This window comes from Paramormyrops kingsleyae, chromosome 13 (genome assembly GCF_048594095.1).
Source record: "Paramormyrops kingsleyae isolate MSU_618 chromosome 13, PKINGS_0.4, whole genome shotgun sequence".
In the NCBI taxonomy this organism is placed as follows: domain Eukaryota; kingdom Metazoa; phylum Chordata; class Actinopteri; order Osteoglossiformes; family Mormyridae; genus Paramormyrops; species Paramormyrops kingsleyae.
The window spans coordinates 31,397,387-31,409,663 of record NC_132809.1 but is presented as its reverse complement, the minus strand read 5'-3'; the positions used below and the strand labels follow the sequence as shown (position 1 = coordinate 31,409,663).

Below are 12,277 nucleotides of genomic sequence, written 5' to 3'. Positions count from 1 at the left end.
AAACTGTGGCCAGTAAAAGGAAAGATTAAAAACTGCTGAAAATGCACATAAAAAGAATTGGAGATTAACTTTCATCTGTGATTCGATTCTTTTGAGTCTGTTATAAAATATTTGTTCACTTTCGACACATACCACTTCTAATAATTTCAAAAAGTTAACCATATTAGGTGTCTGCAAGTTTACAGTGTTTCAATGTAACATTGAAATGATGTGTCTATGCCTTGAGCTGCATTTGATGACATATTGCAGAACAAAAAATGAATTATATTAACGACAGTGACAAGCATCAATATGCTAATGACACTGTATTCATTGCGGAAAGTGAAGATCTGAAAAGGCTCGTAAGGTGCTAATGGCCTTGCATCCGTAGCTTCCGCGATAGGGTCCGGACCCCAGCAATCAGGACAAATGGGCAGAGGCGTTGCTATAGATATTCCCCCCATTCCAGACATTTTCCCAATTATCTAGCCCCCCTGTCACTCGTGGAATCGTCCAAACTTTTCCCTGTCTTATGGCGCCCCTGCAAACGGGTACAGAAAATGGATGGACACGTGCATGCATGGACGTCATCGAAAACAAAAGATCCAACCGTGCAGCAACCAGCTAACTGCTGATTAAAATGCCTCACTTAAATCTGCAATAGGACTGGGGTGAGTTTCCTTAAGCCTCCTTAGAACTTACAATGGGTTTCGGGAAACCCACCCCTGATCTCTCTAAAAACAAAGATCAGAATGGCTCACAATAAAGCATTTTCTGTGATGGATGCAGATTCCATGAATATGAAGGATAGACAATGGAGACATAATACAGGAAAAGTAATGACATGTTAAGACTGTGCTGCTGATTAATACTTAATACCATGTGCTGCAAGGAAGAGTATTCTTAATTAAAACCAAACGTCAAGTTTTACCTGAAACCGAAATGACCATAAAGCAATATTGATGTGGCATATCATGAGAAGGCTCATTGTAATTTGTAAACAATGATAATGCTTCACGAGTGTCGAGAGATCGACAGGCGGATCGGTGCGGCGTCAGCAGTGATGCGGGCGCTGCATCGGTCTGTCATGGTGAAGAAGGAGCTGAGCCAAAAGGCAAAGCTCTCAATTTACCAGTCGATCTACGTTCCTACCCTCACCTATGGTCACGAGCTGTGGGTAGTGACCGAAAGAACGAGATCGCGAGTGCAAGCGGCCGAAATGGGTGGCTGGGCTCTCCCTTAGAGATAGGGTGAGGAGCTCGGTCATTCGGGAGGGACTCAGAGTAGAGCCGCTGCTCCTCCTCATTAAGAGGAGCCAGATGAGGTGGCTCAGGCATCTGTCCAGGATGCCTCCTGGACGCCTCCCTGGTGAGGTGTTTCGGGCATGTCCCACTGGGAGGAGGCCCCGGGGAAGACCCAGGACACGCTGGAGAGACTATGTCTCCCGGCTGGCCTGGGAACACCTCGGGATTACCCCGGAGGAGCTGGACAAAGGAGCATCGACAACAATTAGCATTAACCATTATAAAGATTGACCTAGACAGAAGACGTAAAGGAACGGCGTTTATATGGGTGGCCAGCAGTCTTGATGTCACCTCATAGTAATGTGGTGTAATTAACACAGCATATAGCACAAGTGAATAAACACCAGGGATAAAACTTATGGGTTTATTTTGTAGGAAACTTTTACATAAAAAAAAAGAATTTTAAAAATCTATTCATCATTAGCCTTCATTATAAACACACATACACATACATTTAACATATGATGGAATGCATATCAAAATATTTCAGAGGGGTAACAGTGCTGGTTTTGTCTGGTTCAAGAAAGAGGACAAATTTAACATATTTTAAACAGGCATGAATTATACAATAATTACATATCAATCTGTATTTTTTTTTTACACTGAATAAAGATTTTTTACGATATTGGTTTTTGATTTGGCAATTGTGCACCCAGAGGTTCTTAAAGTATGCATCTATGGCTCAGTTTACTCCATCGAGAGTAATCATCCTTTCATACATTAGAACCACCATGATCTCAGTCCGAGCTTCTGGACCTAATGAAAATCTGAGCAGTCTCCTGGAAAAAAAAGGAAAAAACAGACTACAACTTTTAAAATGCATTTTTTTTGTTAAAATAATGGATTATTCAATGAAAAACATTTTACAAATATTATGTTATCACATTTTAAAAGATACCGGAATTGGTCTACCATATCCTTAGGGGATTGCCGGGTGCCTTTAGCCAAGCAGCCATTACTGCCACAGCTCTACAGGAATGGCTATATCATATTACTCAGTGTTTCAGGAAAACATGGACATATTTTCCAAAATAAGTCAAAAAAACAAAAATTATCAACAAATGAGGAAAAATATGGAGGGAAAAGGATCGTTTTACGCTAAACGGTAAATTAGGCAAATTAACATGTTTGTTTTCAAACTGAGGTTCTCTCAGGTCTCTCATTTTGTAAAAGAGATGAGAGATGGTCCTTCAGCAATCTCCGGAGGTAAAACCTAAGTTTTGATAAAATGACATGAATAATCCTTCAGGGAGAGCAGTAACTCATGACAAAAAGGATAAGACACACACCATTAAAAAGACCCATCAAATATTCTAATCCACAGGTCAGTGTAAAAGTGCAAGAGTCAAAAGTCAAATATGGCTGCAGTCTTCGTACAGCTAGAAAAAAACGACAGTGAAATGAAAGTCTGCTTCTCTCAGATTTGGACAAAAACACTGCCCGTGCTGGGATTCACCCAGTCAGCCAGTCTGCCATTTGGCAATTCCAGTACTTCTGAATTTTCACATATCAATTTCAAAAGTCAAAGGACAGAAAAAGTTCAGTCCCATGAAAAGGTATCATTTTAGACCATACCTCCAGTTGGAAAAAAATAAAAAACATGCAACTATAAACATGAGTGTTTGTGCAGGAACACATACTCCGCATAAAATGGGTAACACCTATCTTGAGTGGCCTTTTCTCTAAATGATCAGATGGTGAGAGACACGGGTTCAACATTGGATGGCTGTATTTGGACAAATTCATATTTTCAGTTAATTTCTTAAAGGAGTAAGTTTCAAAAGGCATCTGAAGACTACAAGGTAACATAATACTGGCATGTAAAATGTAAGACTTGACACTGAGTTTATTTTGCTTGTTGTGGGGTGAAGATCTCTTTAGGGCAAAACTGACACCAACTTCACAGCAGTTGATAAAGTTACAGTTCACAATGGATTTTCCCACAATTTGCTACAACCACCCTGGTCACTGGCTGTCGAGCATTTGAACAGAGACACCTGACTCATAAAACCACACTTAAAGAGTTCTAACCTTACCATGCAGCTGGGCTACCCAAGGATGTAACATCTGATCTGAACTATTTCAGCTGGGCAGAGTTGTCTTCTCCCTCAGCCATGTTTAAAAAGGTTTTGTAGACGACACCTCAAATAAGAGCTGTGGAGCTCATTATCTGATATTTAAAAAGCCATCCAATTCTAACTTGAGACCTAGTTGGGGAAAACAACTTGCCCAGACCATGGCTCAGGTTGCAAAGGGAAGGCAGGACTTTATCGAGTAGCACCTCCCTCTTCAGACCATAGAAATAAAGAGAAGTGCAGTATATCCGGGATGGCAGGCAGTCACCGAGTGGTGCCTCTGCGTCCGGGACACAGAGGCATGATGAAAGAAGCTCACAAGTGACTTTGTCCTCATTATTCTGCATCCCTATATTGGCCTGGTGGTTTGGGTTTGCTACACCCCACTTGACATGATTCGAAGGCATTAAGCTGAGCTTTATGAAGTGTCACTGGATAGAATGGAGGCAGTTCCAAGGTACACCGGTACACTCTGGCCAGTGATGACTTGTATGCAACTACAGAAGTGAGCAGCCAAACGTGTGTGGGCACATTTATGCGCACACACACCAAACAAAAAAAATAAAAAATCCAGAACACACCAATTTGGATCAGGCAGAAGCTGACCACTGAAGAAGATCCTGCCTGAGTCCACAGGGAACCACTCCCACCTTTTGAGCGACATCATGGAACACAGAGGAACCTCCATACTCCACCTACTGGAGCAGCACAGGACGGCAGCCCGCGTGCGGGGGTCCGTAAGGTGCCCAGTTACTGCAGCCAGGAAGAGGACTTGTTCGGCCATTCCAGCTCAGTTATGACCGAGATCTACAGATCTACGAAGATCAGGTTAGCAGTTTTTGAGGCAGCTGGCACAAGAAAAAAACCCCAATCCTCTTCAGTCAAAAAAAGACACAGAAGGGCTTTTATGCAATACTCATCTCAACTTCTAAACCCCGAATCTGCCCACTACAAAGGCACTGTATCATTTGGCATCTATCAGCATTTACTCAAATAAACCAAATCTCTGCACTCCCCTGCAACCTAAACCTTTCTGGTACAATAATTCACAGAAATCTTCATTTAATAATCCTTCAGAAACCTTATTTGCTTATTTGACTTCTGTTCATTGGACCCTTCAAGCGATCATAACCTTAACTAACCCACAAAAAAAAAACAATAAATAAACAGAAATCAGTCACAGAAACAAGGAGAGAACGGCAGGAGAGAAATGAAGGGTTAGTTCATTGGATGTCGCCACACAGTGTAACCAGGGAAAAGTCTGTGTGGGGAGGGGGTCCACCCAGCCTTGCCGTGAGCCGTGGGGGGGCCGGTCAGTCTGCTGCGAGCCTCAGCCATTGTACTGCTGCTGATAGCGGCGGTTCAACTCGCGCAGCTCACGCTCCCGGACACGCCGAGACTTGTTGGATTTGTTGGAGCGGCTGGACCGCGTGGACTGGGCCGACTTGGTGCTCTGGCAGCGCGAGGACGCCCTCTTGAGGAGATTCTGGGAGATGGAGCGGTGCAGGTTCTTCATGGAGGAAGAGGCGGCCATGCTGACGATCCAGGGGTGCTTGAGGGCCTGGCCGGCCGCCATGCGCTCGCCGGGGTCCACCGTCAGCACGCGTTCGATGAAGTCTTTCGCCAGGTTGGACACGCTCGGCCACGGCTGGAGAAGAGAACAGCAAGGTGAGCATGAAGAAGCAGCCGTTTCAAAATGACAAGACTGTTTCAGTAACAAAGCCCAGTTTTTATGAAGATGATGCACAAATCCAGTGCAGATTCTAAAAAATAATTTTGGTTCCACATCTTGGATAAACATAGTGACTGGAGTAAGGTAACATTCACAGAACTTCTCTTGACTGTAAAAAAAATAAAAAAATAAAAAAATCCACAGCACACAGACGTCATTACACAACATGAACACCAGAGGGCATTAATGGACAATGCAAAGAAACACGAGTCAAAGACGTCTCAAATTACACTTTTAGGGTATTTTCAAAACATGAAGAGAGTTTAAACAATGGCTCATAGCTTATGCCAATGAACATCTCACTAGTATAGAAATGTGTTCCAAGTGCATTTTAAAAAGTAAATGAAATATAAATGAAGGCAAACAGGTTTTCAGTTTCACCTGCTTGGTCGAAGGTTACAAAGTTTTCGGCGAATTTTCCCCACTTTGGTCTCTCTGCATGTTTCATACTGAATCCTGCCTACACAGAATAGCACCTCACAGTTCTGTTCCATCATTACCAGAATAAGCAATATCCATGGATGGGTGGAACAAGGCTTAATGGCAGTAAAACCATCACCTGCCTGAGTGCAGCCACCCCTGGGGCAGATCGCATCTGGAGCAGAATAGCACAAGCAGCATGGAAGCTCTGTGGGTGGGTTAACCACGCCTGGTGTCACCTCATGTGACCCAATGAAGTACAGGAAACAGGTTAAAGTGGCCGGTGGCCTGAAAGCACATGATGATCTAAACCGGCTTGGGTTGGAAGCCTTATTTCTCCCAGGACTAACATGGTCCTCACCATCACACACCCCCCAAAGTGAAAAACCTCTCCCTGTCACAAGGGCAGTGACAACAGCAGAGCACTGGAGCAGGTCCAGAAGCAATGGTTTGAGGTGGTCCACCAGGCAGGACTGAGGAAACAGGCCAAGTCATACCCTCTGTTTGTGTATTTTCAAACACTCCTCAATGAGGAACATCATTATCCTGTCTGAGAAGCAAACATGGAACGTGAAGAAACCTGAGTGCATGTTTTTAATTTAGCTGTTGCTAAAGCTGCAGAAAACTGAATGACAGCAGATTCCCCTCGGTGTTTCCATGCCCCAGAATGCAGTTCACTAATGGAGCCCCCCCCCCCCCCCCCCAGTAAACACAAACTCCATGCCAAGGCTGTATAAGCAGCCATTTTTTTGATACAACAGCTGTTGTCCTGGCACCATAAACATTTACATAAAGTGCATCTCTGGAAAGAAAAATAAACTGTAAATGTTCATGGCAATTAAAAAGCATTGCCACAAGTATAATCATTCCAGGAGCAAAAACACACTTCATAATACTTAATAATGCTCTTCATAATTACATGAAGAGCATCCTCTTTGATTTACATAGAATTTTTGAATATTCTCTGTAAGTGCCATTAAGAAAAAAACACATATCTTTCAACTACTGACAAAGTACAGGGTCATAGAGAAAAATATTACAGGAAATATGACCGCAGGAGTTGCAGGATTAACAAAATACATTCAGATTGGGGGATAATGAAAAAAACACAAATCCGCACAGATATGTTCAGTTGGTTGGAAGCTAAAACAGAAGCTGCACAGACTGAGCTGAACTATACGCAGAGGACAAAACCTGCAGGACCTTCTCTGACAAATGAAGAAAAAAAATTGCATGAAAACATTATATTTAAAAAAAAAAAAAAAACACAGCTAATACAGCCGCACACACAGAAAACCTGCTTGGACATCGTGTGGCATGACGTGCACCCTAAGGTGATGTGCACCCTTTTTACATCAGGTGAGCTATCCCATTAGGCTCAGCAAAGCCCAACAACAGGGGTAGCCAATCTTATCCGCAAAGGGCCGGTGTGTATGCGGGTTTTCGCTGCAGCTCCCTAATTAGATTACTAATTAGAGGACTGATTGGCTGAAGAGTCCTCACACCTGGGTTTGAACAGCTGACCTACAGGTTGTCCCAAAAACCTGCATACACACCGGCCCTTTGCGGATAAGATTGGCCACCCCTGCCCAAGAAGAAATGATTCGCCCTTTGCCTTTCCCATTATTGCATAAGTAACCTTTTGTTTAAAGGTGTTATTGCAACATCTGGACTGTCTGAGATGGAGGGCTGCATGACAGGGGGACGGCTAAGGAGATGTTTATTTATACATGTTTCACCACAGTAATGTTCTAATGTTTATATTCACTCATTTATAACCATCTGCATATGTTACACATGTATTCTTTAGTTAGAAGTGGTACTGTGTATTGTCTACGTATGCTTTTACGTAGCTGTGCACTGTGGAGACTGTAATTACACACAATTTCCCCAGGATAAAAGTATTCTGATTTATCTATCAAGGAGGTCAATAAGGGGAAGCATCAGATGGAAGCGCTTTCACATAATTCAAACACAAAGATGTATTTCTCATTTACTTTGTGTTGTTATCAGGTACCTCCCAAGTCAATTTAACTTGGAACGCTACAGTTTTTTTCCTAGGAATTCCTGCTTTTGTTTAGGGCTGTAAACAATTACTTTGGTAATCGATTAATCATGTGATCAGGAGATCAACTAATCGAATAGCTGGGCCAAAACACAAGGTTTAAAGAAAAGCACAAATGCTCTATTGAAATTTTTTTTAAGTCACAGCTGTAATAAAAACATCACACAGTGAATAGAATCTCTATTTATAGCGACAGAGCGGCTCCGCCATATTTAGCGTGCTAACGATTGTCCTTTATACCATAGTATATGGAATTTTGAAGGTATTTTCAAAAGCAGTGCTATTCCAGCATTTTGAGATCCAAGCAGGATGGGGAAGGGGGGGGTGGGGAATGTCAGATAATTTTGTTGCCACGAGTTCAAAAAACCATGATATGACACATTATCATAATACCACCCAAGCCTGGTAACAACTTTAAAACTATTCATAAGTTTACCCACTTGACTACACTGATTATATTTGTGTTTACTGCAATACATCTGCCTTATGGTGAAATATCACTGCTGTATGTTTTTCGGGAACCGTGATTGTCTGCATCCACGGACAAATGTACACAAGAGTCCACACAACCAGCAGCGCTTGAACTGTGACGGCATGTGGAAAAGTGAAGCATGAACCAGGCCAACGTTAACGTTGCTAGATTGTGATGTCATTATACTAAATTTATGCAGCAAACCACAAAAATGCAACCAGGCTGATGACAAAATTCGGTGTCAACTATTTTCATCAACATTATCGATTAGACGTGGCAGCCGAGCTTTTCATTTCCTATGCTAATACTATCATAGTAACATCCATATACAATGTTATCTTTACACATTGTGCAAAAAACAGAGCTACACAGCCTGGCAGTCGGCTAATTTACGGACATTTTCAAGATGCAGCATAATTTTTGAAATAATTGTACACTGGAGTTTCCTTCTCCATGGGTGTGGAGAAGGAATCCAAATCTCCCCCATCTCTACACAGATTGTGTCACACATGGTACCTCGTTGAAGCCAGAGCCACGGTCTCTTAGTGAAGCGCTGACACCTCCCCCGCTGACCACTGATACAGTGTAGGGGGTGGAGGCAGTGGGGGGGTCTGAACAAGTGCGCAGTTTTCCGTTTCTGTAGCAGTTTTTCAACCCTTACTGTGCTGATCAGTCTGCTGCTTCCCACGAGTTTGACTTGGTAATGCGGTTTCCTCAAAACTGCAGCCAGCCTGCAGAAAGAACACCCCAAAAAAAACAAAAACAGCGCAGAAACGGTCGGACCACCTCCCCGCACAAGTACCCTGCCCAGCAGACGATTTCCATTATGCAGACACGGCTGACCGTCTCGAGCCCGAAGGATAACCTTTCACCAAACGGCGAGGCACGAAAACCTGCGGCTGCCAATCCAATCGCAGACAGAGACAGACGTTCCCAAAAATCATCGTGGTTACCATGCCGAAGAGTCCAAGAACAGTGACCCTGATCCCGGAACCAAAGTTTGAAGGCTGATCTGGAAATATTGACATTAGCACCAGAACACACACAGACCATTTTCAGATCAGCATGATTCTCTCGGATCCGTATGGAACACACTCTGTGCATCTCTTACCATTCAACAAGTCAGAACACAGTCAAAGCGCCAGAATAATACATTTTCCATGTTCCACATGGCCCCCCACTGAGAATGATCACTGAAAATACAGACACATGCATTCCAAAGAGAGCACTGCTGACGTCACAACAACCGAGAGAATAAGCGAACATCAAGCTTTCAAATCGGACAAATGCAAACGAGACCCTTATTCTTCCCAAGGAGGGGGGGGTGGGAGAAGAGAAACTAGAAACATCTGCTTTCCTGTAGACTCGACTGCAGCGGTCGGGGGGAGGAGGGGGCTGGGAAATGTGAGCCATTTTCTGAAATAATGCTAATGAGATGGAGGAAGCCACGAGGGGGGGGGCAACCCTACCTCTCCTGAGAAGCTGTACTTCCCCTTCAGGATCTGCCGGTAGAGTCGGGTCCGATTCTCATCCTCAAAGGGCATGGTACCACTCAGCAGGATGTAAGAGATGACCCCCAGCGCCCACATGTCCACAGCATTGGTGTAGGGCTTGCGCACCAGGATCTCAGGGGCGATGTACTCTGGCGTGCCACACGTCGTCTTCATCAGACATTCATCACCCTTCTTGCGGGTGCTGGCCAGCCCGAAGTCTGTGATCATGATCTTGGAGTCGGCACCCGGGTGATAATACAGCAGATTCTCGGGCTTGAGGTCGCGGTGCGTGATGCCCAGCGTGTGCAGATACTTGACACCGTCCAGCACCATCTGCAGGACACGGGTGGCGTCGCGTTCCGTGAAGGAGCCCTTGGCGATTATGCGGTCGAAGAGCTCCCCGCCGGTCGCCAGCTCCATCACCATGTAGACGCGCTCTGCCGTCTCAAACACTTCCATCAGCTGAATGATGTTGGTGTGGCGCACGCGACGCAGCACGCTCAGCTCCGACTCGCACACCTCGCGGCCCTCGCGGTACCGCGTCTCTATCATCTTGATGGCGTACGGTTGCCTCGTGCTTTTGTGCTCCACGCGCACCACCCGGCTGAAGCTCCCACGCCCGATCAGGGCCTTGATGTCATACTTAGCTGTCACCCGGGGGTCGAATTTGGCCCGGTACTTGGCCACCTTGCTGCGCCGTGAGTCCGCGGAGTCTGCGGCGCCCCCTGGAAGTGGCGGAGGGGGGGCTTGTGCCAGCGGGGAGGGCGAGCCCATTTTCTCTGTGCCCGCCTTGCTCCCACTGCCGTCGTCCCGGATGAAGTGCTTGTAGACGTCTCTCTGGTGCCCTGTGTAGGGCTCCACGCTCTTCACCAGGTCCAGCTGAACTTCTGTGGGCGGCTCTGGAAGAACCTTGCTCGTCCCACAGCCCATCATGTCACGGTCCCGCCTGTCTGTCCCAGCAGAGCATTCTCATGGTCCACGCATGAGGCCCCCAGTCACTGATCCCACTTGCCAGGATTCCTCCCTGACCCAGGCAAAGCCGCTGCAACTTCCAAGGTGGCGCGAGAGGGTGTGAACGTGTTAAAAACCTGAGGATGAAAACATAATGGTAAGGGCTCCATCTCACCCAGGCAAATACGGGCTTCTTCGGCATTTCAGCATAACTCCATGTGTAGGTTTCCCAGGCATGCGATTTCTGAATTTTAAATGGCATGCACACTAGCCAAGAAGCGGTTACTCACGTAATCAATCAAATATTTTATAAAACAAAGCGGTACCAAAATTTGCTTATCCACGTCAAAGAGAAATTGATTCCTTGGAAAGGACTGCAATCATATACAGTAGTATCCTGCACGTCGGCACAGTTAAACTACACTGCCACACCTAAACCACCCTGATATCGACCAATTTAATTGAGTTGCATGGACTGAATCTCTCTGATCCACAACCAGCATCTTGGAGTTTCAGACTATAATTTGATTATAGTTAATTGCGCATTAAAGCGCGGTAGAAAGCGTTTGAAATTACTCCATATTATAATAACACATAAACCGACCGCCCTGTTAACTATACCCCCAACAGCAGACCACACGTAGCTCGCTAAGAAACGTGTAGCTTATATTAAATCGACTCTGCAAAATACCATTCGGTTCATAACCGAAGAGTATAAAACACTGTCACACCAGGACAAGCTGTATCCATTCGCAGCTTCAAAACAATGTACCGACATTACGTTATAAACGCCGCGTAAAGCGCCAGAAAACTTATTGCAACACTTGCCGATGTACAATAACAGCAGGCCGTGCGGCGGCCGCGCTAGCTGCAAGTTAAACGGTACTTTTTAATCTCTGAGGTTCCTCAAGGTATAAATACATATGGGAGAGAACTAATTATTAACAGCGAGTAAAGGGAAAAAGAAAATCATTTTACAGCTAACCCAGTCTGTTCATTTCTGTTTAGATGGTCATTTATACCGCAAAACATCACTGAAAATGGTGTTACAAAACTTTACCAGTTCGAGTTCATTAGCCTGAGAGTTAGCTACGGTGTTAAAATGTAAATGTAAAAACTTTCACCTTCCTCGGGAGTTACTGGGATGTTACATGCGGCGCAGGCAATAACAAAGCGGACTCGGAGCAGCCAGCCTCCTCACCCCACATTCAGCTGTTCTCTCCATTTTTTCTTTTTTTCTGTCTTTTTTTGCTAAGCTCAGTCCAGTTAACTCGCTAGTCCGTGTTTCTTCTTCCGCTCCTTCCACTCCAAGAATAACACAAGTCCACCAGACTCCCACAGCAGCTCTCTGACTGGGGAAGCGGGATTTCCACTTTTCACCATACGCCGCTTTTCATGTTACCGTCATTGAGCACAAAAGCTAGCAGACGGCGCTCTCAGCGAAGCCACCACGGCCCACCTACTTTCTGCGGGGATTTTCTAAGACGTCCTCGGCTTTTTTTTCCCTTCTCCAGAAACATATCCACGACTAGCCGCCGTGACGTCACTTCCTGGATTCCAAGTGAAGCTCCTTACCAACCAATCCGGTCCGGTTGTCATGTCAGCTCCAGTGGCGGGGGGGATTTTCAGCAAGTGCGACAACCCCCCGCTAGAGTCAAAATGGCGTAACTATAACCGTGATTTTTGATAACCACTTCGAGAGAGCGCTTGGAAGATTTTTCTAAAGAACATGCACATATTTCCTGTGAGAATCTTAGCTGATGTTTTTTGGGTAGGCCGAATGGGC

The 12,277-nt window shown here is 45.0% G+C and overlaps 1 protein-coding gene across 3 annotated transcripts; it reads right to left on the bottom strand.

The window, feature by feature from the left end:
* Window positions 1-1,633: 1,633 nt before the first annotated feature.
* pskh1 (protein serine kinase H1) lies at window positions 1,634-12,063 on the bottom strand. Of its 3 annotated transcripts, none has more exons than XM_023827325.2 (3): window positions 11,955-12,063; window positions 9,517-10,628; window positions 1,634-5,006 (listed from the first exon to the last, which is right to left on the bottom strand). In XM_023827325.2, the coding sequence occupies exons 2-3, from the start codon at window positions 10,471-10,473 to the stop codon at window positions 4,689-4,691; spliced, it is 1,275 nt and encodes a 424-aa protein (XP_023683093.1). In that variant the 5' UTR covers window positions 10,474-10,628; window positions 11,955-12,063; the 3' UTR covers window positions 1,634-4,688. The 3 variants fall into 3 exon arrangements, with proteins under 3 accessions (XP_023683093.1, XP_023683092.1, XP_023683091.1); XM_023827324.2 differs by having other exon boundaries at window positions 11,693-12,061; XM_023827323.2 differs by having other exon boundaries at window positions 11,616-12,060.
* Window positions 12,064-12,277: the final 214 nt, after the last annotated feature.

Excerpts from the sequence above, each read along its gene's own strand:
- pskh1 (XM_023827325.2), bottom strand. The coding sequence starts at position 10,473 with ATGATGGGCTGTGGGACGAGCAAGGTTCTTCCAGAGCCGCCCACAGAA. Across the intron at positions 5,007-9,516 it reads AGTACAGCTTCTCAGGAGAG|CCGTGGCCGAGCGTGTCCAA; the intron begins GTAGGGTTGCCC and ends TCTCTTCTCCAG.